The following is a 26,360-nucleotide window of genomic DNA, read 5'->3' on the forward strand; positions in this document are numbered from 1 at the left end:
CTAATCTGTGTTATATAGGTCAACATTGTTAGTCTTATTGTTGGAATCTCTTGTTTTCTTGATTTACCGTAAGTAACATGTTTGTACCCAAAAAGTAAATCAGACTACACCATTTTGTCAAGTGGCTAACATAGTATAATCAGAAAGAGCTTTATTTGTAATAACAGTAATACAGCATTTTCTCCATCATACAATATATTTTAAAATGAATTACATCCCATTTAGGAACACAAATCATCCAGCTTTTATTAATATGATATTCTAATATCAAACTAGCTTACTGCAGTGTGCAACAAGTGTCTCATACCAGCAGCCACCAAGCGAACGTTAACATAACTTTCAACATACTCAAATGTATTTAGTATGATTGTTTTGACCAAGTAAAACAGCGCTGCCTTACCCCACAATTTTAATTTGTAAAATAAACTCACTTCTATGAGCAGTAATTCAGCCCTCACGGCTATTTTATTAGAATGAAATAAAATAATGTGATTTTAAGTGATCAAACGTAACAAAGTTCAAGTTAAGGGAAGGAGGAGGCAGGAACAGGCAAACGTTAAACGTAACTTTAATTGTAATGGACATAAACAACATAACGAAAGAAGCTGGAGCGGCCGACTATGGCATATAAGCATAAAAAAAACGTTGTTTTTGTTTTGAAAAAGCAACTTCTAGCGGCGACACTTGCATACTGTGCCTTTAAATGTCAGATTAATTATGAAAAATATTATAAAATGATATTTTGTACTGCTACATTTTTTTGCTTACCATTTATTGCTTTGTTGTTTGTATGTGTAGCTTAATGGGGTGTTGAGGGTCATCATGGACCCGTTGCTAGGAGACATGCCTCTGATTGGCGCCCTGTCTGTGTTCTTCCTCCAGAAACCCGTACGTTAACCACCATGTGACCACACACACACACACACACACACACACACACACACACACACACAGACAAACATATTGCAGAAGAACTTGCTTTCAATGTGTCTTTGTATCTGATTAGTTTTTTATACTACATACCTGACATATACATTAGATGAGATCATACAATATAAAGAATGATGAGAATGTGCCTGTTATTTAACAATAACCCGCCCCCTTGTTACTCCACTAAAGTTTTTTTGATCAGACTCAGAACACTGCACTGACCTGCTCTGCAGAAACTGTTAAGAAATATCTAAATCTATTCCTCGTTCATCTCATTCTCAGCTGTTCATTTCCTGGAAGTCTTGATCCAGAATATTGATCTATTGGATACTTTACTTTAATATCAGTATCTTAAACATTAAGATAAAGTGTTGGTTTCTGCATCAAAATCAACACTAACTGCTATTTTTATAATTTACCTGGAAGTCTTGATCCAAAAAAAGAAATGAATCCTTTTATTCAGCAAGGATGCATTAAGTTTTAAGACTTGTACATTGATACATAAATATTCCATTGCAAATAAATGCTGTTCTCTTGAGGAATCCAAAATATATATATCACGGTTTCCACAAAAATATTAAGCAGAACAAAATTTTTTCAACTAAGATAATACTAAAAAAAAAATTCTGAGCACTAAATCAGCATATTACAAATATTTCTGAAGGATCGTGTGACACTGAAGACTGGATATAATAATTTATATCCTTCATTAAATACATATATACAGTCTTGTTCCTATTTTCAAATACTTTTTTGCTTTAAAAAACAAAGTTTTTTGGTTTGGTTCATGGCTTGAAACTCTTTACTGAAGATTTTTTTTGAGGACTGAGGACCAAGACTGCTGATAAAGTGTGCAGTTACTGTTATATTAACATTATATATCAGTTCAATGGCCTTGTTACTGCTGTGAAAGATAAAGGATATATTTTATAGGAAACAAACACAGGCATTTGCACCTACAACCATAATGTATTAAACAATGTTAAATGTGGCTGTATCTCTCTCAGTTTCTGGATATAAACTGGACGGGTCTTACAAATATGCTGGACATTCCTGGAATAAAGTGAGTGACACGTGTCAGCCATCACACACATGCATTATATATAATGTAGTCATGTTATTACCGTATGTCAGTTTCATGAACCTGGAAAGTGGATCAGTCAGCCTCCCTTTGAAACACACACATGCTGTCACATGACCTATTTAGTATTTTGAGGTGACATAGATAACAGTCTCTCACACAAACATTATACACGCTCACTCTAGTCTCAGAAATGCTGCTCTTCCTGTCAGACCACATCAGAGGTTACACCCACTTGTGATGGTGATGATGGGGTCTTATAATAATCTGTTTATCTTAAAGGCCGCCCTAGGATCCCCTACCATCAACGTATGTGTCCAAATGTAGAGTTTAATGTGTTTTTCCAGAGTCTCTCTCTCTCTCTCTCTTTCCTTTTATAGTCATATTATAGGTGGAGCTGGTGTGGTTTAGGCGTGGGGAATGAGATCTTGTCTTTTGTTATATATTTTCCTCTCTCTCTCTCTCACACACACCCTTACAGAAGAGTCATATTTCATGCTCTCTTCTGCTCAGACATCGGAGCTGAAATCAATCTGAATTCTTTGATCACTCTCAAATGAAGTACATGTTCAAGTAATGCAAATTAATTGAAAAAATAATGCTATAGATAGTCATTAACATACTGGGGATGTAAGAGGTTTCAATGACTATAAATGGCAATACTTAAATGAGAATGCTACTAATGGAGAACTGCTGGGGGAGGATGGAGGAAGCGTTATGGAGCTTTAACGTACACGCACACATATACTGTATATATATATATATATATATACATGATTGTATGTATTGCAAGTGGTCCATAATAGCCCTTAAAAAAATCTTTGGAAGATAATGGTTCATAAGCTGTATGTATTTATTGATGGGTGGGTGGATAGACTGAATTTAACGCATTTGAGTAGTTTGTTTTTATATGTCTTTTTTTTATTATCTCTCTCTTACAGTGGTCTGTGTGACAGTGTTATTCAGGATATCATATACAGTTTTCTTGTGCTGCCAAACAAAATCACTATTCCACTTGTAAACGATGCACAGATTTCCAGACTCCGCTTCCCTATGCCAAAGGTGACACGCACACACACATACACGCTTCACATACACGTGTACAGATAATATTTCTATCATATAATGCGTGTGTGTTTGGTGTAGGGCGTTCTGCGGATTCACTTTCTGGAAGCACAGGACCTGGTGGGGAAGGACACGTTTCTGGGTGGTATGATAAAAGGAAAGTCGGACCCGTATGGGGTCCTTCAACTCGGTAATCAGCTCTTCAGATCCAAAGTCATCAAAGAGTCGATAAACCCTAAATGGAATGAAGTTTATGAGGTAAGGGGCTGATTTGTGTGCAAGTGTGTCTATCACTGACATGTTTTGAATTGCTAACCTAGGTGTTTATGTGTGTGTTTTAGGCATGTGTGTACGATCACTCAGGACAGAATTTGGAGATAGAGCTGTATGATGAGGACACAGATAAGGATGATTTTCTGGGAAGGTAATGGCTGTGATTGATCTAATCAATCATCAAATAATCACAAGAAGTCATACTTCAGAATCCCACCATAAAGATTTTCAGGGTCTGTGTGTGTCTGTGGTTCAGCTATTCCCTACGTTTGGTCCCCACAAGGATAGAAATAACAGAAATCTTTGACCTTGTGGGGACATTTTTGGTCCCCGAAAACAGCTTATGAATCACACTAAATTATGTTATTTTGAAAATGTAATGATGCAGAAAGTTTTCTGTGATAGTTAGGTTTAGGTGTTAGGGTTAAGGTCAGAGGATAGAATATACAGTTTGTACAGTATAAAAATCATTATGTCTATAGAAAGTCCCCATAAAACATAGAAACCCATTGTGTGTGTGTGTGTGTTAATCTGATGTTTCTCCTCCTGTATTCTTTAGTCTTACTCTCAATGTAGATGAACTACAGAAGGAACAGAAAGTAGATGAGGTACAAATTTTATTTTTTTGTCTGATTTTGGTCTTACAGAAAAACTGCTTAAATTAGTAGCTTGATGTTCCAAACCCATATGACTTTCCAAACCCATATGATGTTCCAAACCCATATGTTTTTATATTATAAAATATATTATAAACTTATTTATATAATAAATCCCCTGACTTGTGTTTGTGTGCAGTGGTTTGTACTTGATGATATCGCTAAAGGGAAGCTTCACCTGAAGATTGAATGGCTTTCTCTTCTCCCTACACCTGATAAACTCGACGAGGTAACATAACACTCCCCTTAAACACAACATAGTGATATGATATGACTTCTGTTTACAAATCAGACTTAACTGATCAAATAACAAAATCAAAATTTGGGTTGGGTTGGGTTGAATTTTTTGTATATTTTTGAAAGAAGTCTTTTAATAAAAATAAAGCAGAAACCGTAATATTGTGAAATATTATTAAGTTTAAAGTAACTATTTTCCATTTTAATATAATTTAAAATGTAATTTATTCCTGTGATGGAAAAGTTGAGTTTTCAGCATTATTAATCTGGTCTTCAGTGTCACATGAAGACCTTCAGAAAGCATAATAATGTCCTATTTTGGTGCTTCAACAATTCTTATTATTATCAATAGATGCTAAACCGTCAGAACATGCTGTCAGAGAACCGCTAATTAAACATTTGTTTCGGTCACTGATTTCGGCCAAAAATTGTTGGTAGCCGAAACAGTAGGGTTAAAATCTTAGTAAATATAGTAATAGGGATGCACCTTATTGCATGTAAAATTAGACATTATTTAGGCATGTAAAATTAGACATTATTTAGTCTTTTTCTTTTAGTGGAAGATCCCCACAATGTAGATCACACACACACACACTGATGAAAATTGTATGTGTTGCTTTTTAGGTTTTAAGCAGCGTTAAAGCATATAAAGGGCAGGCCAATGATGGACTGTCATCAGCATTACTGCTGGTGCTCCTGGACTCAGCCAAAAATCTGCCAGTGAGTATTAAAACACACACACACACACACACACACACACACACTAGCTTTCTTTCTTGCTTCCTTATTTCTCAGTGCTCCACCTTCCCTATTTCATCTGACATCACTTCTCCTACTACACTTTGCCTTTTCTTCTTTCATCCTCTATTTCTTTCTGTTGCCCTGCTCTGGTTTCCTGTCGTTCGGGGTGAAGAGTGTTTTTGAGGGGTACGTGGGCAGTGGGTGTCTGAGAGAGCGCCGCTCTGCTGGGCTGGTGTTCTGTGAGAACACTTCTGCCCTCTACAGGACAATGTTTGTGAGTCACTCTGCTGCATTTCCATTAGATTTTACCTGCATCTGGTGCATTAACAGCTGGTTACTTCATTTACAAATGTTTCATAGTTTCCTCTCAACTTCCCTTTTGCATGTAAATTCTTCCTGTAATGCTGTTCAAACTCTGCGGACTGCTTTGTTTGTATTTGTTTATGTCCTGGTTCGTCATGTCAGCATGCTAGTATTCAGAGAGGCCCTGTCTGCATTTTGCATAGATATAAATAGTCTCTGTATTAGAGGTGTTAATGCAGCCATTTTTTGGTGTGCAGTTGTTTTTCCATTGCAAAGGTGTACTTTTTTCCTTTAAAGAGGGCATTTGAATATATAGTGTCAGAGGCAGTTCAGGGAAATATTATTATGTTCACACAGCTACAGAGTGTGGTTATTATGAGCCCTGTTTGTAGTGCTAAATGAGGTTATGATGTGGTTATGGGCATATTGCTGATAACATTTTTTTATTGACCAATGATGATACCGATATCTAGAAATCAGGTTGTCAGATCATCACTGTTTGTATTATCATACAGATCTCCATTATACTTTTATGAACAATTATTAGATAAATGCAACAACAACAAAAGAAGTCACACACACACATGCTAATACCATATGATAACAAAGTAGGCAATGCACAAAATTGCTGAAATTAAAATGATTTACTAAATACATTTGATCAGAATTCACTTTAAGATTATTTGAAATCAGAAACGTTTTAGTTTTTAATTGATGAGGCCACATTTGGAAGGAGGATGAAGTAGTTATTGGTCAATATTGATGATCTCAAAATAGACTAAATATTTGTGGATTAATTATGTTAGAGAAAGATTGACTTCAGTGACATGTCCATACAGGCATTATTCGACCCACTCCTGTCTGCTGTTGTATTTACGGGACAATTTGAGACTCGCACCTGTTAGTAAATTTGTTTGCGAATCTCGAACATTCACTGTGTGAATGTAGCCTCAGTGATTACATCATGATCTTATTTTAAACCATAATAAACAGGTGTACACGTGGGATTGTGTTACTCCAGCAATGATATGGGTTGGGGCAGGGCTGTAAGACAGCTTTTGCATTGACATACTCTACAGTTCAAAAGTTTGGGGTCAGTAAGATTTTTTTTATTTTTGAAAGAGTTGTTTAAAAGTGACATTAAAGACATTTTATAATGTTACAAAAGATTTCTATTTTAAATAAATGCTGTTTTTTTTTTTACTTTCTATTCATCAGAGAATCGGGATTTTTTTTTTTATCACAGTTTACAGAAAAAATAAACAGCACAACTTTTTTTTAACATTGTTAATAATAAGAAATGTTTCTTGAGCACAATATCAGCATATTAGGATCTGATGGATCATGTGGCACTAAAGACTGGAGTCATAATGCTTAAAATTCAGCTTTGCATCACAGGAATAAATTACATTTTGTAATATATAAAAATAGAAAATAGTTATTTTAAATTGTAATACTATTTCACAATATTACTGTTTTTTTTTTAAACCTTGGTGAAGATAAGAGACTTCTTTCAAAAACATTAAAGATCTTACAGACTCTAAACTTTTGAACAGTAGTGTAGGTGTTGGGGGGTGTAAGGTAGAGGTGTAGTAGAGTGTCAAAGTTGGGAGCATGTTGAATGAAACAGGGGTTACACTTTATTTTAAGGTGTCCTTGTTACAGTGTGTAATTATACAATGAGTAATATATTAATTAACATGTACTAACTTTAGGGTTAGGTTAAGGGTTAGTGGCTTGTAATTATGCATAATTTACTGTTATTTATTTCTGTAGTAAGTACATGTAACGTGTAACAAAGACACTCTTTAAATGAAGTGTTACCGAAACAGTTCTTACTCTACACTTCACTGTTTGAAATGCATACGAATTAAGTAATAACAAACGAGTGGCTGTGATTCAGCCATAGATAACAGAATGATGAGTGTGATATTGCCTTTATACAACAGTTCTATAAGAAATGTAATATTGAACAACTTTTTATTTTAATCATTTTAACATTAAAAAATGTTTGCCTAGCGTTGCACAACAAATTTGTTCAATTTTTCCAAACAGCACCAACTGTTGTGTGTCGCTGAGCAGCAAGCAAGTGATATTTTATAAAACATCAGCACGCTTGACCAATCAAATTCGAGGACCGTAAATAACTGTTGTATAATTGTCGCTGTAATGGCTCATGGCTCATTTTATCATCTTCATCTGTCACCGTGAGAGCGTTCAAGTTTATTGAGGCATCCTGTACGTGGTATTGCATGTTTCTGCCATTAGAATTGTTGCAGGTTGATTTTCAGTGAAGTGTGGGTTGGACTGATTCTCTTTGGATTGCCTTGTCTATATTTCTCTTTCATTCTTTCTTCATCACCGTCCTTGACATCTGAACTGTGTTTTGCTAGGACCGTTTCTCAGGCCTCCTCTTTTAATATTTTCATCAGGTTAACCATGCATTAAAACTGTAACCATCATTCATTTTGTTGTGTATGGATGAGTACTCTGTGTCTGTGTGTTTTTGTGCAATTATGAATTTAACTGCATGCAATCCTCCTAATAATCCTGCCTGTATTTGTATTTGTTTGCGCGTGTGTCTCATCCTTTTCTGCTTGGGGAAATAAGCGCAATCCTTTAGAATTCAACAATGCAGGTCTGAAGAAGGGTACGGTCAATAAAGCAAAAAAGGTAACACAACCAGTTTTCTCACAATTTACACACACATACACAAAGAAAGATGTAGAAAGAGCTCTCAAGGTACTGTGTGTAAGATGATCTGCAGCAGGTACCGCGTGTGCTGTCCGTGTGCTTCGATTAACCGCATGTAGACCTGCGTCTGAAACGCACTGAATTCAGACAGTAACAGGCTCTCTGGAAGCCACAGCTTTTTCACTCGCGCAAATCCCAGCCAGCTTTCCAATCTCATTTTCACAGTTCTGAGTTGATTGCATTTGATTCAAGTAATTTACGAATCAAACGTATGTATACACACATGATCTTACATAAATGCAACATATAAGACCATGCTTAAGAACAAGTCCTGATATTAATATAGTAAATGCCATTCATAAGGGAAAATATTCCCAAATAGAAGAAATTTGGATTATTTTCATCCTTTAATTTAATAAAAATATTTCCAAATTCAATGTCCACCACATCTATGGCATGCTGTCGCTTGCCACAATCAATCATTTAGATTCTTCCTGCAGTTTAAAAAATCAAAAAGAAAAACATGAAAAAAAAAAAAAATATATATATATATATATCTTAGATTAAGCCAGGATTAACCCTTTTTAGGACATTTTAGGGCAAATTAGGACATTTTCTTAGCTTTTAATAATGTTCCTTAGAAAACAACATTACTGGTGTGCATCTTGATACATAACAATGGCACTGACATATTTTATTGTGTCTGTGCAAGTTGCTTTCAGTTAAAACAGCTCAAACATTTTAGTCTGGGACTAGGCTTAAGCCTTGTCTGTGAAACCGGGGGGTAATGTTTAAATGCTATGGTTATACTTTCAGAATAATGTAATAATCGCATAGATTAAATATTTATTCACGACTTAAATGTCTATAGTCATTGACAGCAAGCCACAGGTGTGGTTCATATAGACTCCTTAGACAGGAGTAAATATGATATGTTTACTAAGCATAATTTCAAGTCATTATTAGGTAAATATGTATTCCGGATTGTTACATATTTGAAAATGACACATTGTTTGTTTGTTGTTCTTTGCTTTAGTATGTGCGGTTAAGTTTGATATGGTATATTGGTACGTGTTTGAATGTGAAAGGGATGTTAATAAACATTTGTATATTCTCCAGTCCGGTAAAAAGGTAACCAGTGTGCCCAGTCCATTTGTCCAGTTTACTGTGGGACACAAATCCTTTAATAGCAAGGTAAACACACTGACACACACAAGTGATTGCTTCTTTATTTTATCCATCTTTAATTTCAGAGGTGCATATTGTGTTTTTCTTACATGTGCACATTTGAATATGAAATAGTTTGAAGCTCATTGAAGTGGCTTTGCGTGAAAAGAGATAAATAAATACACTGGCATTATATTTAACAGTAGAGAGATGTTTAGCTGTCATTGTATGACAATATTTGGCTGTAAGGATGCTTAAATGCTGCAAGGTTGCTTAAATCAGACTTTACTGTGACTTTGTATGGTCAAATAATTCCAGAATCAGAGCCTTTGTGTTTTCCACTTTTGTTAAATATTTAAAGGTTAAATGTTTCACATTCCCTTGTCATTATAGAAACGATATAAAACCAACGAGCCGGTTTGGGAGGAGGCCTTCACATTCCTGATCCACAATCCAAAGTGTCAAGAACTTGAAGTGGAGGTAAAGCACAAACAGACACGTACACATGGGGTTATGACCTCTAGAGGTAAAAAATGTGGGCTGGTAACCAAAAGGAGTAGACTTGAACCCTTCAAGAGGTAGCAAGCAAGCATATACACTCACCTAAAGGATTATTAGGAACACCTGTTCAATTTCTCATTAATGCAATTATCCAATCAACCAATCACATGGCAGTTGCTTCAATGCATTTAGGGGTGTGGTCCTGGTCAAGACAATCTCCTGAACTCCAAACTGAATATCAGAATGGGAAAGAAAAGTGATTTAAGCAATTTTGAGCGTGGCATGGTTGTTGGTGCCAAACGGGCCGGTCTGAGTATTTCACAATCTGCTCAGTTACTGGGATTTTCACGCACAACCATTTCTAGGGTTTACAAAGAATGGTGTGAAAAGGGAAAAACATCCAGTATGTGGCAGTCCTGTGGGCGAGAATGCCTTGTTGTTGCTAGAGGTCAGAGGAGAATGGGCCGACTGATTCAAGCTGATAGAAGAGCAACTTTGACTGAAATAACCACTCGTTACAACCGAGGTATGCAGCAAAGCATTTGTGAAGCCACAACACGCACAACCTTGAGGCGGATGGGCTACAACAGCAGAAGACCCCACCGGGTACCACTCATCTCCACTACAAATAGGAAAAAGAGGCTATAATTGCTCACCAAAATTGGACAGTTGAAGTGGTGTAATGGTGTGGGGGATGTTTTCTTGGCACACTTTAGGCCCCTTAGTGCCAATTGGGCATCGTTTAAATGCCACGGCCTACCTGAGCATTGTTTCTGACCATGTCCATCCCTTTATGGCCACCATGTACCCATCCTCTGATGGCTACTTCCAGCAGGATAATGCACCATGTCACAAAGCTTGAATCATTTCAAATTGGTTTCTTGAACATGACAATGAGTTCACTGTACTAAAATGGCCCCCACAGTCACCAGATCTCAACCCAATAGAGCATCTTTGGGATGTGGTGGAATGGGAGCTTCGTGCCCTGGATGTGCATCCCACAAATCTCCATCAACTGCAAGATGCTATCCTATCAATATGGGCCAACATTTCTAAAGAATGCTTTCAGTACCTTGTTGAATCAATGCCACGTAGAATTAAGGCAGTTCTGAAGGCGAAAGGGGGTCATACACAGTATTAGTATGGTGTTCCTAATATTCCTTTAGGTGAGTGTGTATATATATATAGTATAAAAATCTGGAACTTTCCATGCTTACAAGACAGATGTTTCTTGCACATTCTGATGTTGTGTGTGTGTGTGCAGGTAAAGGATGACAAACACGAGTGTTCCCTAGGGACGTTTTCTCTTCCTCTGTCTAAGCTGCTGCAGGAGGATCAGATGACTATCAGTCAGCGATTCCTTCTCAAGAACTCAGGACCCGGTGCTACACTCAAGATGAAGATGGCACTTAGGGTAACACACACACACACACACATATTCTTTAACTGAAATAACATCATTTAATAGAAAGTATGAAAGAAATAGAAAGGAAAACTTACAGAAACAAAACTAAAAACAATGGTTCAAGCTCTAACTGAAATAAAAATAACAAAAAATATTAATATTAAATATAATATAATATTATATAATTAACTCTTTCCCTTGCAGTGTTTAAATTTTTTTTTTGCTAACCACCACCAGCATTTTTTATTATTTTCACAAAATTTTAATGGCCCCCATAATATTTTGTTGTTTGAATATCTGAACATGCAATGCAATGTATCAAAAGAAAGAACAGCCCATCTGCTTTTAACAACAAAGAAAACCGTTTTATTCTAGCTTGATTGTTGGTAAGTTTCATAAACAAAAAAAACATTTTGAGCAGTAAGCTGAGAAAAACTTGGTTTTGTCAAAAACTACATCCAGATCGGATTTAGAATGATGATCAAAACATAGATGGAGTAGATTGAGTCCATCAACATCCCTAATGCTTGCATAGTCCTATAGCTCGTCCTGGGTCGACATTTCATTCAGTAACATTAGGCAGATTTATATGCTGTTTAATGTTGGTTATCGTGTTATTTTACATATGCATCTGCTTACATATGCTGTTGCTTGTTTCTGACGTTTATTTGCATGTCTTTTGAAAAAAAGATTCAGTACTCTTTCGGAAGATGCGTAATAGCCCCCCCCCCCCCCCCCCCCCCCCCCCCCCCACCGTATAACAGGGAAAACATGGAAAGCCGGAAATTTCCGTCAATGGCAGGGAAAGAGTTAATGGATGGGTGGAGTAAAAAGGAATTCTTCACAATTAAAATATATTGTGCATAAAATGTATTTAAAGTTCACCTAGCAGTAGCGGGTTTTGCAAATCTTCACTTCAAAAGTCTTGCATATTTTACATGTGATTGTGAATAGCTCTTACAACGGTCTGTATATTCCTCAACTGAAACCTTAAATTGAAACTAAAATTAAGATAGAATGAACTAGGAATATGTCCATTAAATACAATAAAAACTAAACTGGAAGTGACCACAGCATTGATGAAACCAGCTAAAACTACAGCCTACTAAAATTTTACTTCCTTTTTATAGCACTTTTAACAATATATATTGTCTAAAAGCAGCTTAAATCAAAAATAGTGCCTTAAAGAAGACATATTATGCTTAAGCTATATATTTTTCTATATCAGTGCGCACTGTTTCTGAACTCTCTAAACTCCTCGATTGTAGTCTTGAGTTTTCTTCCGGGAACATACGTCACAATATTCCTCATATACATAATTCCAGCCCAAGGCATATGCAAAAAAAAAAGGGCCAAGGCCTGGTTGAGTTGCATTAGTAGTGTGTTGAAACTCACGACTATGGTAAGGAGTGTGTCATTTCCAAAACATGCTCGAAAAGGTTGACCAATCACAACACACTTTTCAGCTGACCAATCAGAGAACATTGCACTTTTTGGAAGGAGTGGCTTCATAGAAACCAGAACTAAAAAGAGCGCTAATGACAGAATGGGTAGAGAGGTGCTACAACAATGTAAAATATGTGAAACCTGATGTGGTTTTTGAACATTCAAGCATGAAAACCTATTATAGTAGACCACAAAAATAAAATCAAAACTTTGTGTTTCAAAATCAAGACCAAGTGAGTCAGACCAACATGACTGTCAAAGAAATAAACAAATGTTCTTTGACCTGTACCAAGGGTCCATCTTGACTGGACATGCTACAAACACTCAAAAACATATACAGATATGCCTTGGTTCCTTACCTTTTTCTTTTAATTTCAGATTATCTCTGTGGATAAGTTGGCTGCATCGGATCAGCCGTCCTCGGTTCAGATCCGCCGTCCCAGCTCCAGCGTGGCCCCCAGTCCCTCCCCTCAGCGGCCCAATGTTTCAGAGCCCACCCCGGCATCCAAAGCCCAGCAGCCCAACCCTACATCCAGGACCCAACCCACCCCAACACTCTCCCCACGGGTGGAACCCCAAATGGACATCAGGCCATTGGAGGACTCGTCTGGCCGTCTGGTTAAATCAGGGCGGAGCGCGTCTAACCTGGCCATTTCTGGCTCTCTGCTAAACCTGAACCACAAAGAGCCCACACCCAGCATAGCGTCTGACATCTCCAATCCCAGCACCACCCAGGAGCTCCAGAGGACAATGCAACAATTACAGAAGTATGCTTTAACATTTTTAACATATTTTGACTAGGAATGCACAGATGTATCGACCAATGATCGGTATCAGGAAGGAAAGCAATTACTTTCATTATCGGCCATTGGCCGATTGTTTAAAAACAGCCTATGATCAGGACCGATTATATCCTGTCATTCAAAAGGGGGCAGAAAAAAACGTGCCAGACTGTCACTCATGCTGCGTGTGAAAAAAATATCTCGTGTTGAATTTAGGGCTGTCGAAGTTAATGTGACAATAACGTATTATTAACAGTGTAAAAAATAGTGGTAACGCTTCCTTTTACAGTCCTGTTACCCATGTACTTACTATGTACTTATTATAGTAACTATAATTACTGGGTAATAACTAGGTACTAACCCTGAACCTACACCTAACCCAATGTACTTACCTTATATTAGCCAGTACTTTCTAGGTAAGTACACTGTAAGTACACGTAAGTACTGTACTGTAAAAGGAAGCGTTACCAAAATAGTGACGTTTAAGCGGGCTCTAATCTAATGAATCTCCCGTACATCAAGCCAGGGTTGCCAGGTCTGCAGTTTATCTTACACCAAACATTATTTGTAGCGAACATCCCATCCAATAATCGCAGAGCTTTGTGCTTTGTTACTTCTAAAAAGAAAAAAAAAGTCTCAACTTCAAATTCTGTCCATTTCATCACGAAACTCAAATAATAAATGGCGTTTTGATACTCTTGATACTCTTAAATGTGAATAATAATGTCACTTAACATTGCATTTACTTCAGGAAAGTTATCCAGTGTTCACAGTTCATTAGTTAGCTATAAAAAAACACTTGAGAGTAGCTTATTTACTGTTAATTATATATGTATATTGAAAATAAATTTGTGTTTATGTGCAACTGAGTTGTATACAAATATTTTAGTTGAGTGAAATTATTATATCTGAAAATAATTAGCAGTTGAATATAATATTTTGGGCTTTGTTGTTAATTTTAACCTCTAATATTACAGTAATATACCAAATGAGAGGGTTCCCTGTATAGTTTACAGTATGAGTTGGGAGAGATGTTTTTTTTCTTAAGAAAATCGGCTATCATATCATCTGAGAAATTTTGTATCGGTGCATCTCTAATTTTAACCTTTTTGTCTGTGTTCAGCGGAGAATATGAATTATTGTTTCATTCATGTTTTCATGAGATGGCAACTCCACAACTACAGTTTAATCCGTCTATGTGTTTACAGCGGCGCCTCACCTGGTTTCGCTCCATTAGGGGAAATTCGGTTAACCATCAGGCATAGTCCCCAAAGAAACAAACTAATTGTCGTGGTGCACAGCTGCAGGTAAGTTACATATGATTTTTGATGCATCTGAGTTATGCCTCTGAAAGATATTTTTTTATTATGAAAGTATACATATTTCTGTGTTTGTGTATGTGTTTGTTTGCAGGAATCTGATCTCTTCTTCTGAAAGTGGTTCTGATCCATACGTCCGGTTGTATTTGCTGCCTGATAAACGACGCTCTGGACGTAGAAAAACAAGCACGATAAAGAAAACGGTGAACCCGATCTACGATCAAACGTCAGTTTGGTTTTTTTCTCCCTCCAGCATTTTCTTCTTCCAGTCTGCTCTCGCATTTCAATAAATCAAGTGTTTGCATCAAATAAAACACTGTTTGTGTAGGTATGAATTCAGCGTGTCACTCGTGGAGTTGCACAGAAGAATTTTAGATGTTGCTGTGAAGAATGGAGGAGGAATCCTGTCAAAACACAGAGGGCTGCTGGGAAAGGTGACATCCATCCCATTAATAACAGTCCTCATGCCATTTATACCATACATAACCTCCCAAACAGTGTTCATAACACTTATACAATGTATATTATTGATTATTCTTTTCTAGTTTGTTGTTGTGCCTCAAGAACAAATTACTTTATATAAAATTTGGATTGTGTGTTTCTCAGGTGTTAGTTGACTTGACTTCTGAGGAAATATCAAAGAGCTCAACGCAATGGTAAAAACCTTTTTTATCATTTACAAAGATCAAGTTGATGATATTGATTACTGTATTGAAGTAATATGAATATTGGATATTCACTACTTATAATTGCATTTTACAAAGGTTATTTACAATTTAACCCTCTGATGCACGTTGTGCCATATGAAAATGCATAATTTTGTGATTATAATGATTATATTCTTGTTTTAAAGTAAAAAAAGAAACATTAAAATAGAGTAGTATTTTTATTTACTTTTCTATTCAATATTTCGTGCTTCAGAAGGCTAAATTCTACTATATTTGTTCACATTAAAATTATATGAATGAGATGCACCATGTAAAAATCGTCTAAATCTTGTAAAAAAAAAAAAAAAAAATTCTTTATACAAAGTGTATATCCAGATATACACTCACCTAAAGGATTATTAGGAACACCTGTTCAATTTCTCATTAATGCAATTATCTAATCAACCAATCGCATGGCAGTTGCTTCAATGCTTTTAGGGGTGTGGTCCTGGTCAAGACAATCTCCTGAACTCCAAACTGAATGTCAGAATGGGAAAGAAAAGTGATTTAAGCAATTTTGAGCGTGGCATGGTTGTTGGTGCCAGACGGGCCGGTCTGAGTATTTCACAATCTGCTCAGTTACTGGGATTTTCACGCACAACCATTTCTAGGGTTTACTAAGAATGGTGTGAAAAGGGAAAAACATCCAGTATGCGGCAGTCCTGTGGGCGAAAATGCCTTGTTGATGCTAGGTCAGAGGAGAATGGGCCGACTGATTCAAGCTGATAGAAGAGCAACTTTGACTGAAATAACCACTCGTTACAACCGAGGTATGCAGCAAAGCATTTGTGAAGCCACAACACGCACAACCTTGAGGCGGATGGGCTACAACAGCAGAAGACCCCACCGGGTACCACTCATCTCCACTACAAATAGGAAAAAGAGGCTACAATTTGCAAGAGCTCACCAAAATTGGACAGTTGAAGACTGGAAAAATGTTGCCTGGTCTGATGAGTCTCGATTTCTGTTGAGACATTCAGATTGTAGAGTCAGAATTTGGCGTAAACAGAATGAGAACATGGATCCATCATGCTTTGTTACCACTTTGCAGGCTGGTGGTGGTGGTGTAATGGTGTGGGGGATGTTTTCTTGGCACACTTTAGGCCCCTTAGTGCCAATTGGGCATCGTTTAAATGCCACGGCCTACCTGAGCATTGTTTCTGACCATGTCCATCCCTTTATGGCCACCATGTACCCATCCTCTGATGGCTACTTCCAACAGGATAATGCACCATGTCACAAAGCTTGAATCATTTCAAATTGGTTTCTTGAACAATGAGTTCACTGTACTAAAATGGCCCCCACAGTCACCAGATCTCAACCCAATAGAGCATCTTTGGGATGTGGTGGAACGGGAGCTTCGTGCCCTGGATGTGCATCCCACAAATCTCCATCAACTGCAAGATGCTATCCTATCAATATGAGCCAACATTTCTAAAGAATGCTTTCAGCACCTTGTTGAATCAATGCCACGTAGAATTAAGGCAGTTCTGAAGGCGAAAGGGGGTCAAACACAGTATTAGTATGGTGATCCTAATAATCCTTTAGGTGAGTGTATATGACCCATACATTTCTTGCCAGTTTTTGTGAAAATGCCACAATAAAATAAATGACATGAATATCATTAATATTTAGCAAAATGTGCATGATCGGGACACCAGAAATTTTTATATAAATGTGTGTGTGTGTTTGTCAGGTATGAGCTTACAGTGGACGGACAGAAGCGAACATCCCCTTAATCAAAGGAACCGACCTTTTTCCGTCTACACATATTTAAAAAAACTACAAATCCCAACGCAAGACTCCAAACCTCAACCATATTTAAGCCATGTGTTAAGCCTGTGGGCAAAATTGGTTGGTTCTTCAGTTTTAATCACTTTTAACAGATTTATAGTGTAAAAAAAAACCTCTATTGATGTTATATGTGCACTGACTTAGCAAGAGTGAATGAGAGAGTGAAAGATAATGAGAGTGTTTAGAGATGTTTTTAAAGGGAAACGGTTCAGCAGTATCTGTTGGATTGGTTAGTTGACTTTTAAACCAAGAGTGGTAAACTCTAACAACATCCACCATTCACATTAATGGTGGAGAGATTATATATGTAATTAAGATCAGACTGTAAATAAATATACATGGAATGTTAAAATAATATTTGGAAAAGTTTAATAAATATTAACCTAAGAGTTCTTGTTAAACAAGCACCGAACTCACGCTTGCTTTGAAAGTGTTAGAATCTCTGTTAATGTCTACAGATGACATCTACCAAAGAAGTGCTTTGCTCATTATAAAGTGTGTGATTAAACCAAAAATGCACCTAAATGTTTTGCACACCCAAGTGTTCATATATGTATGTGTTTATGTTCTCTGGTGTGGTTCAGTATCCACCATCACAGCACTAGCTGTCACATGACCCTGGATATCTAACGCTGCCATATCTCTGATTCTTGTTTGGCTTTTATATAGTACTCAGTCACATGTTAAAATCCTTTTTCAAACACACTTGTTCACTACTCACCCACCTGTGCTTCCTTCATCATCTGCATCTCACAGAGTTATATAAAATGTCTTGTGTTAGGTCTGATCTTAAGTGAAGGTTGTGGTTTCATCTACTGCAGTGTCACTGAGCTGAGCTCATGGTATGCAGATGGTCAAACCTTTATTCCTGTCAGCAAGAATGTGTTTTTATTATATAAATTATTGTGAATATTATGAAAGATTTTATTATGCTTATTATTATAAATAATACTTATCACAAAAAGCAAACGTATGCAGTCAGAGCTCCCCTCTGTGCTGAGCTTGCCTTATTGATGTTTATATATATTTTCTGTGCCTTATGACCAACAATATACTTACCTTAGAGGATATTTGCCATCAGATATAGGATTGTAAAGTCTCTGTATTTGATCATTTCCACCATTTTCTTTTAATAAACAATTTATTCTGTACCAGTAAATAGCCTGGTGGTGGTTTGTCATCTACAGCATGTCGTATTTTAAACACAAATGCAGTCAGATATCAACACGCAGTTTTGGAACATAAGATTTTAAATCAGAAATAACTTAAAATATCTTAAATATTAATTATTTTTTTAATTCATTCGTTTTTTTATATTTTTAATTTTCCTTGGTTTTAGTATTTTTTGTGTTTTTGTCACTTTTTTTTAATTTATTTTTTTATTTTTGGTTGTTTTAGGACATAAAATGGTAACTATCTGTAATAGAAGCAACGCTAAAATATGTGTTATATATTTTATTTTTGTTATATTGTAATTTATTTCACGTATTGATTTTGCATAATATGTTAACGAGAACCCACCACTAGTGTATTCGTGTGCGCGTGTGTCCGTGACGTCAGTGGCGGGTTGCTGTTCAGTGCTGATTCTAGCGGCGCGCGGACTGCGGTGAGAGCTGACAGGTTTTGCGTACGATTGACGTCTCTTCCTCTCTTTTTTCGCTCTCTCCCATTAATCCCTCTATTTCCACACCGTCTCCATCCATTCCCCATCACATCAGACCTCGCGGAAACAAGGAAACACACTGCTGGAAATGGACTAATAACGCGCAGGTGACATGGACGCGTGATCGGAAAGGATGGAATCGTTTCACCTGTTTCTCGCCATCCTTGCGTTTCGGGCCAGTCTCGCCTCCGCGGCAGATCGAAATTTCGGTGAGTGTTTAATAGTGTGTGTGTGTGTGTGCGCGCGCGGTCGTTTCCGTAGGGAAAGGGCGAGATGAAGCGCGCGCCATGTCAATAATTGTCCCTATATTAGCGCGCTTATAACAACTCAATTTCTCTCTGTTGGGTCTTTTCCGCTGGTTTATACATTTCCCATAAGTGTTTTCTAGGCAGAAAAAGAGTTTTATCTGGCTGGTGGATACGCAGATGCTTGTGTCTTCCAATACTGAACCAATAAAGAAATCGACGTGGAACGGAATATCAAGCTTCATTCTGCAAAAAAAACACAACACAGACTGATAGTCTATTTCCTCTAGTCTCTAAAATAGCTTAATTCTCAACATACAATGATTTAATGTCCGGTAATGTGAAGCGGAGAAGCTGTAGGACTTTCTACACTGGTCTTTCTCTCATTACATAACTGGGTCTGGAGCTGGAGAGGCGATATAGGCTACACACGGCCTGTGTTTTTCACTTTTCTTGGCGAATGCATATTATGTATATTATTTAATCATCTGATCAGTCTGAACATCAGAGAATGGTTTGTGTGTTCAGTAGGGCCTCTGTCTGCAGCAGCACAGGAAATGAAGCATCACAGGTTACAGCATAAGCCACAATAATAGAGTGTATACGTGGTCTGTCTGTGTGATTCATAAACCCAGCCCAGAAAAAGGTCATCCTGTCAGTCATTAGCAACTGTAACCATGGCAACAGATTGCAGCGTGTTAATTTCATATTGACTTGATTGCTCTCTAGACCGCATGAATGAGTAAAAGACAACCACACACATACACATTTTTGATTTCATTGCATTATAAACTGACACACACACACACATAACATCTAATATATATTATAGCCTATATTATAATAGCTATAGTTATACTAGCCTATACCCACTATGGTCATTCAAAAGGATGACTAAAAATGAAAAATCCTTTACAAAAGTGAAGTGAAATATATCCTTGCAGAACTGGTTGTTTTAAGTCTGATGTGAGATGACTACAAATAGTGAGCCAAAAATTAGGAAACCTTGATTTTGAGATTAAATGCCTTAATATCTTATTTTATACTTAATTTACTGTGGGACATACAGGTTTGTCAGCTCAAAGACAGAGTGTTAATGCAGAAGCATTTGAAATTCTGTTTTCAATGCTGGTAAATTTAGAGTGATATTGTGGTTACAGATACAACTAACATTGATTATATAAAACTAAATGGGCAAATTTAATACCTGATTACAAAATCATTACACAAAATGCTACTTTAACAGGTCAATTTAGTTGTAAAATTCCAGTTTATTCCATATTTTTTATTCATTTTGTTGTTTGTTTGTTTGTTTGTTTGTTTATGCCAGCATTCCAAATGACATATGCTTTATGCCATTTTTATTATATTTTGGTTTTAATTTGATCAATTTTATTTCATTTTCTGTGGTGGCTTAAGTATAAAGCTTTGATTTAAACAAAAGTACTGGCAGCAGTTGTATAATAATACAATAAAGTGATCTAGGGTTCAGGTTTATAATGTGCAATGAAATTAAGCACTTTAACCTTTTGGAAATAATTATCAATAAAAAAAGGAAGTATAGTGAGTTATTACAGGAAGTTACAATTCTTAAAGAATGCGGTTTCAGTGTTAACAGATTATATTATCTGTCCATCCATTCACTGTTAATTATGGAAACACATCTGTACTACAACACTAAACAGCATCTGCACTCAAATCTCAGACACTGCCTCATGCAGAAGCTGAAATCATGGTCACACAGGACTCATAATTTGAGTAGATGAGTGTCTGTGGATTCATTTGAGAGGATGTCAGTGAGGAGACAGTCTGTCCACCGTCATTCTCATGATCTGTGACTGCAGCGTCACAACGCCTCCCCCGAAAATGAGCACGCAAACTGCTCTCCATAGTAACAGAGAGGGTTTAATAGAAATATACAAGGGAAACATGCATTATATATATGTGGATGACCTACAAAGTACGCTAATGGCCTGGCAATTGTTGTTACTCTTTGAAACACAATATTAGAATCCCATCATTATATAACATTGGCCAAACTATATTTAATTCAGAAGATCCTATCATGCTATCAACAAAATCTGACCACTGCTTTGCATTTGAAAATCTAGTAATTTCTTGATCACAAAACATGTGAATTGCACACTGTATTTGGCCGATTGTTTGAAACGGGTCAATTGTAATCGATTCGTTTTTTTAAGGAGAACTCGAATTTTACTGCGTTTATCGGGACAGTCTTTACACTTAGATGATGTGAAGAAGAATTAGATGAAGCCATTCACGGTTTGTTAATCATACATGAGTAAATGAGGACACATACTGCTAAACCCCACACACAGATTTTCTGAGGCTGAGAATTTGCTATTTTCTGCTGAGACACTTGGTTTGTGGGGGTTTGTGTGAGAATATTTTACTATGAATGATATGTGTGTGTGAATGTCAAACACACTGCAGTAAGCCCCATAATACCTCTTAACACCAACACACTTTTGTGATGTTTTTGGTTGGTCAGTTTTTGGTCCATATGCAGGTGAGATGAGATTGAGATCTGTCTCAGCTGGTTTGATTAAGAAAATAGTGACAACAAATCCTGGCAGTTAGCATGAGGATTTTAAAGCAAACACTGGAGCAATTAAAAAGGATGTTAGCCATTATTTTGTCAGGCTTACCCACACCCCTATTCTAAACTCTGAATTAGACACGTCCCCTATTCTTAGACCATACAAAGATACTATTGTATTACTGAGGCCGAGCAAACCAGAGGAAAGTTTTAATGCACAGATGTGCTCCTTTAAATAGGGTTAGTATAGTTCTGTTGTATTTCTTAACACTATAAACGTTGTCTCGAATGTTTCTGCTAAAATAGTTGAAATACAGTAATAGGAGAGATCAATTAAATTAATTTGGGCTACATAGTTCAGATACATAGATATCATTTGAAAGATGTTTGAGTTCATATTGAGCTCTCCTGCTTTTGATTTCAGATTTTGGTATCAAATTGGAGCAGTTTCAGACATTGAGATCTCTAAAAAACTAGAGAAGTGTTATTTCAGGACACCTATTTCAAGGATATTTGTCAGCTAATATGGATATATTGATCTGAGTGTCATTCCCCAAAAATTTAATCATTTAACTGAATCATTTTTTAAGGCGCATTCACATCAAGAATGACATCTATAAAGATATCTATAAGCATTTCAACATTTTTCGTCCACACCAACACTAGATTTAAATGCTCAAGCTCTTTAAAGTCGGGCAGATTCTGATTGGCTGTCAGTGTTTTTTTCCCCAATGTTATTCCAACAGTATTGTTTCTATCGTTATAGCTGTGGTTTGGACTTTGCATTAGAATGAATGTTAAAACTGATTGTTATCATTGTAATGATCGCCCTTGGTGTGAACTGCCCTTTATTTCTAATTCTTAAAATTCTCTTTCTCTCTTTCTGTCAGGCTGCCTGTTTGAGGATGGTCTGTGTCTGAACTATGAAGTATGTCTTAATGGTAAGTCAGTCACACACATTGGATACCCGTAGTCTCTGTGAATCTCATGCCGTTTGATTAAGCTGTGTGTCTATCATCATTTTGAATACAATGCATTTAACTCTTTGGGTATGACTCTCACCCTAACAGACACACACATGCTGTTTTAAATATAGTTTTTGTGTTGCTTAGGAACCATTCCAAATTCACCTCCACATGGGTTGAAAGTAAATCGTTTTGTGTTGGCACAATATGTTCCCACACTCAGTTGCCGTCAATGAGAGGGTATTATGAATGAAATTTTACACATTCACATGTTCAGGCAGTATAAGCCAATCAGACTTAACCTACTTTCTTACTCATATTTGGTGCGAGTGTGTGTGTTTCTTTAAAATGTATATATATATATATATATATAATTATAACTATGAGGCTAATATAGCCTAGAAATCTAGATGCACCCTAGCGGCAGCAAATTTTATTTTGCTGCCAGTTACGTCTAGCAACTCTCCGTTGGCTTGCGAGCTGGAAAAACCAAACTCTAGTCAAGCCAATCATATCGTGTACAAGGAAGAGTAATCAACTGAACAGAAACAGGTGCGTAGAACTAACTAACAATCAAGGAGGGAAAACTAGGGAACACAAGCAAACCAGAACATGCATGTTATAGTAGTTGTAAATAATATATATTTTTACCTCTACTTTCTTCCCTCTTTCTCACCCTTAGAATTAAAAAGACTTTCCTGCTACTCTATTGATAAGAATTATTAATACAGTCACGCATAGAAATAGAAATGACCTCTGTTATGATTGGCTAACCTCTGTGCATATGTAATGAGAAATGCTTTTTTCTCTCCCTTGAGGGTATAAAATAGAGATGCAAACGTAATTGCTCATGGTGTGAGCCTTCTATCAGGCAGGTGTCGGGGACTCCAGCTGGTCCTGTCTCAGTCGCCCCTAGCTACTGTCTCTAATAAGCTGAGACTCTAAATGGATCTAAAAATACACACACACACCATGAAGTGTGCACATAATTGTCAGTCTGAAGAGGTTGTATATTTGATTTTCTCTGTAGATGGCATGTTAGGCCGCTGCGAGGCTGCTCCATTAACAGAAGTCTACACATACGACGTCACGCCAGCAACGGTACAGAGATTCCGCATACTCCTTCAGAGACTGGCACACAGAGGTAAGTGCAATAATGTCACCATAGCAACTGCACACATCACTGTCGCCATGGTTATAAAGGCTCCTCCTAGAGCTCCTCAGCATTCGAGGATCCAATCAGAGGCTCAGTGTGTGTGACGGTTGATGTAAGATGTGCGTCTGGTGTTTTACCCAGAGTTCATTTCACATGTCAATATCTCCTGCTTTGATTCTGTTCCTGCAGGGCTGTCTTGGGAAGATGACGTCACTCAACAGGTTTTAACGAACGAGTTCTCCAAACTACGCAAAGTTTCCCTTCCATTACCAGAGCCCAGGTAAAACACTAACATTTGCCAGTTAGTTTGTTCACTTATAGCCAGAGGAAAGAAAAATCACAAATAGGATCTTTTTTTTTTAAAGTTGTCATAAAATTAAAATATTCCCTATTGCTCTGTACATTATGAGAAATAATGCATGGCTGGCCGCGGGACTTGATTTTGGATGGTTTTTGTTTGCTAATTGCTGTGATCTCATGGATTCGCCTTTGTGCCGGTGGACACGTCATCAGAGAAGAGATGTAGTTGCGAGGAGGAGGGGAATGTTAATGTTTGTGATAAAAGATTACGAGGGCATATGGATTTAAAAAAAAAAACCGGATCAATCATTTATATTAAACTTGTCCATTTTGATCTTATGGTGACTTTAATATATAAAGGAAATCAAATGGAGACTTTTGCTTAAGTCTCCTACTTTTTAGACTTTTCCCCTGCTAAAGAACTCACATTTGTCTCCCACATGGTTGTAAAAGATCAATAATCTCAAGCAATGTGCTCAGATTTGCCATAATACCAGTCTGCAATTAAAAGTGAGACTATAATATGAGCACAAACATTTCTCATCGAAATCTTCCTAACCAAATTGTCGACTACACTCACCACTTTAATATTATAGCTTTATAGTTTATTCTCATTGGCATTTGGATAAAAACTGTCCTCTGGGTATGAGGTGTAGCAACACAGTTTATTCAATTCAATTCACGTTAAAGCTGCTGTCCGTAGCTTTTTTTGGGTTAAAAATTATCCAAAATACATATTTGATAAAATACATAACCAGCCAGTGTTCAAAACTATCTGCTTGCCTTAGCTCGATGCAAAACGGTAAGCTTGTAATAATGTTTTTAATTTTAGTGGTACTGGTGGATTTCCGCGGGAGATTCGAGCATGTCTTTGCGTCATTACGTCACATCTGTACACATAAAGAAGGAGTCTCGGCTAGTATAAGCTATATTGCGTGTGAGGATGTTGGAGGTAGAGATTTATAGCCTTTTCTCACAGCACTTGATATAATTAAACTTATCAATTTGATGGCGGATCCAGAAAGGTTCAAACGACGATCATCATCAGTGACAACTAGAGACTCACCCGCTGTAAAATGCAAAAGACTTCGTTCGGACTTCGGAGTGGCTACAGAAAAAAAGAGACTGCAACCGGAGCAGACCCATGCGAAAACAAGGATAATATCGGAAGGACATTACATGATGTAGTCACGCAATGCTTGCTGACGTTGTTAACATTAACAATTTGAGAACATAGTATAGCTACTTTGCACGGTTTTGCGTGAAATGATAACTTATAAGCAATTGTTAGATTTAATCAGCGCGATTTACTGCAATGTCAGAACCAGAACAAAAGTGAATGTTTCTTACTAGTTCAGATGACATTTCCCGGTGAAAATTCTTATGTTGGTCATACTTCCAAAAAGAATAATCTGTGATTCTGAATGACAATATCCACATCGGCGCGGTGACTGACAGCTGCACACTCTCCTCAAACACTGTGTTCATCCGTGCTGTGCCGTGTCGAGGGTGTTGAATATGGAAGCTTATGTGTAGCAATATTCAATTTGAAATGTAATATGCAAAATGATAATGAAATATGTAAAATGACAATGCAATATGTAAAATGGCAATGCATTTCTGTATTTAAATTTACATTTTCCATTACATTTGTGCAACGTTTGGTGCAAAATGAAAATGATAATTCAATTATATAATTTACATTTGCCATTTCATACATATGTTTTAATATGTAAATTGAATACACATTTTAACGCTTTATAAGTTGCGAAATTAAAATGAAAATTTATTAAAGAAATTTTTAGATCTGTTTAAAATGTTCAAGCAAAAACTGCAGCAAAATGATCATTTAAATGTTATTTTTCTTAATTGCATTTACACTCTCAGTTAAGACACTTGCGATTGCATTTTCATTAAATGTCCCGCAATGAATGTACGCTGCACTTTACAACAATCACCGATTGTGCTCAGTGCTGATTCTGACGTTAAGTTTGGGTTTAGAGAGAAATGACAGCGCGCTGTGAAGGGAAAGATGATGCGCTAGAAGAGCGCGGCTAACGTTAGTTTTTAATAATTTTGCCTCACATATCTTTTTATAATCCTTAGAAGCCAAAATCGAAAATAAAATTTGATTAACCACCCAGATCAGATGTATATTTGATTGGCAGACTCTTTTGAAGCACTCGACAGATATCATATGAACATCGTCAGATAGCTTCGTGAAATATTTTCTAACATTAGTGTTCAAAACTCAACAGTCCATTGGATGTGCATCAAACTAACATATTCCAACATTTTTCGAAATTTTAACATGCTTATTTGCGAAAATATACTTACAATTCAGTTGCTCCTTTCCAGCGGTGTCCGCCA

General features: G+C 36.8%; 3 protein-coding genes across 8 annotated transcripts in view; 2 read left to right on the plus strand and 1 right to left on the minus strand.

Moving 5' to 3' along the window:
- esyt2a (extended synaptotagmin-like protein 2a) overlaps positions 1 to 18,260 on the plus strand; it is a 30,018-nt gene extending 11,758 nt beyond the window's left edge. Inside the window, exons 6-24 of one of the 4 annotated variants that reach the window (XM_056234541.1) lie at positions 799 to 888; positions 1,938 to 1,993; positions 2,953 to 3,073; positions 3,158 to 3,334; positions 3,418 to 3,500; positions 3,909 to 3,957; positions 4,145 to 4,234; positions 4,867 to 4,962; positions 5,156 to 5,257; positions 7,897 to 7,959; positions 9,100 to 9,174; positions 9,541 to 9,627; positions 10,913 to 11,062; positions 12,878 to 13,266; positions 14,490 to 14,588; positions 14,695 to 14,826; positions 14,929 to 15,034; positions 15,207 to 15,256; positions 17,004 to 18,260. In XM_056234541.1, the coding sequence (XP_056090516.1) occupies positions 799 to 888; positions 1,938 to 1,993; positions 2,953 to 3,073; positions 3,158 to 3,334; positions 3,418 to 3,500; positions 3,909 to 3,957; positions 4,145 to 4,234; positions 4,867 to 4,962; positions 5,156 to 5,257; positions 7,897 to 7,959; positions 9,100 to 9,174; positions 9,541 to 9,627; positions 10,913 to 11,062; positions 12,878 to 13,266; positions 14,490 to 14,588; positions 14,695 to 14,826; positions 14,929 to 15,034; positions 15,207 to 15,256; positions 17,004 to 17,046 (2,058 nt within the window). In that variant the 3' untranslated portion in view covers positions 17,047 to 18,260. The remainder of the gene's footprint in view (positions 1 to 798; positions 889 to 1,937; positions 1,994 to 2,952; positions 3,074 to 3,157; positions 3,335 to 3,417; positions 3,501 to 3,908; positions 3,958 to 4,144; positions 4,235 to 4,866; positions 4,963 to 5,155; positions 5,258 to 7,896; positions 7,960 to 9,099; positions 9,175 to 9,540; positions 9,628 to 10,912; positions 11,063 to 12,877; positions 13,267 to 14,489; positions 14,589 to 14,694; positions 14,827 to 14,928; positions 15,035 to 15,206; positions 15,257 to 17,003) is intronic. The other 3 variants (XM_056234542.1, XM_056234543.1, XM_056234544.1) reach the window with 3 other exon arrangements.
- The window catches only part of vcpip1 (valosin containing protein (p97)/p47 complex interacting protein 1), a 290,019-nt gene that overhangs the window by 64,082 nt on the left and 199,577 nt on the right, over positions 1 to 26,360 (minus strand). The gene's annotated exons all lie outside the window — the stretch shown is intronic.
- Positions 18,714 to 26,360, plus strand: part of slco5a1b (solute carrier organic anion transporter family member 5A1b) — a 28,140-nt gene continuing 20,493 nt past the window's right edge. For all 3 annotated transcript variants that reach the window (XM_056234538.1, XM_056234540.1, XM_056234539.1), the window contains exons 1-4: positions 18,714 to 18,973; positions 22,460 to 22,510; positions 23,565 to 23,678; positions 23,880 to 23,970. In XM_056234538.1, coding sequence (XP_056090513.1) covers positions 18,898 to 18,973; positions 22,460 to 22,510; positions 23,565 to 23,678; positions 23,880 to 23,970 — 332 coding nt within the window. In that variant the 5' untranslated portion in view covers positions 18,714 to 18,897. The remainder of the gene's footprint in view (positions 18,974 to 22,459; positions 22,511 to 23,564; positions 23,679 to 23,879; positions 23,971 to 26,360) is intronic.

The sequence above is a fragment of the Rhinichthys klamathensis genome, unplaced genomic scaffold (genome assembly GCF_029890125.1).
Source record: "Rhinichthys klamathensis goyatoka isolate OS25496 unplaced genomic scaffold, OSU_Roscu_1.1 h1tg000398l_1, whole genome shotgun sequence".
In the NCBI taxonomy this organism is placed as follows: Eukaryota; Metazoa; Chordata; class Actinopteri; order Cypriniformes; family Leuciscidae; genus Rhinichthys; species Rhinichthys klamathensis.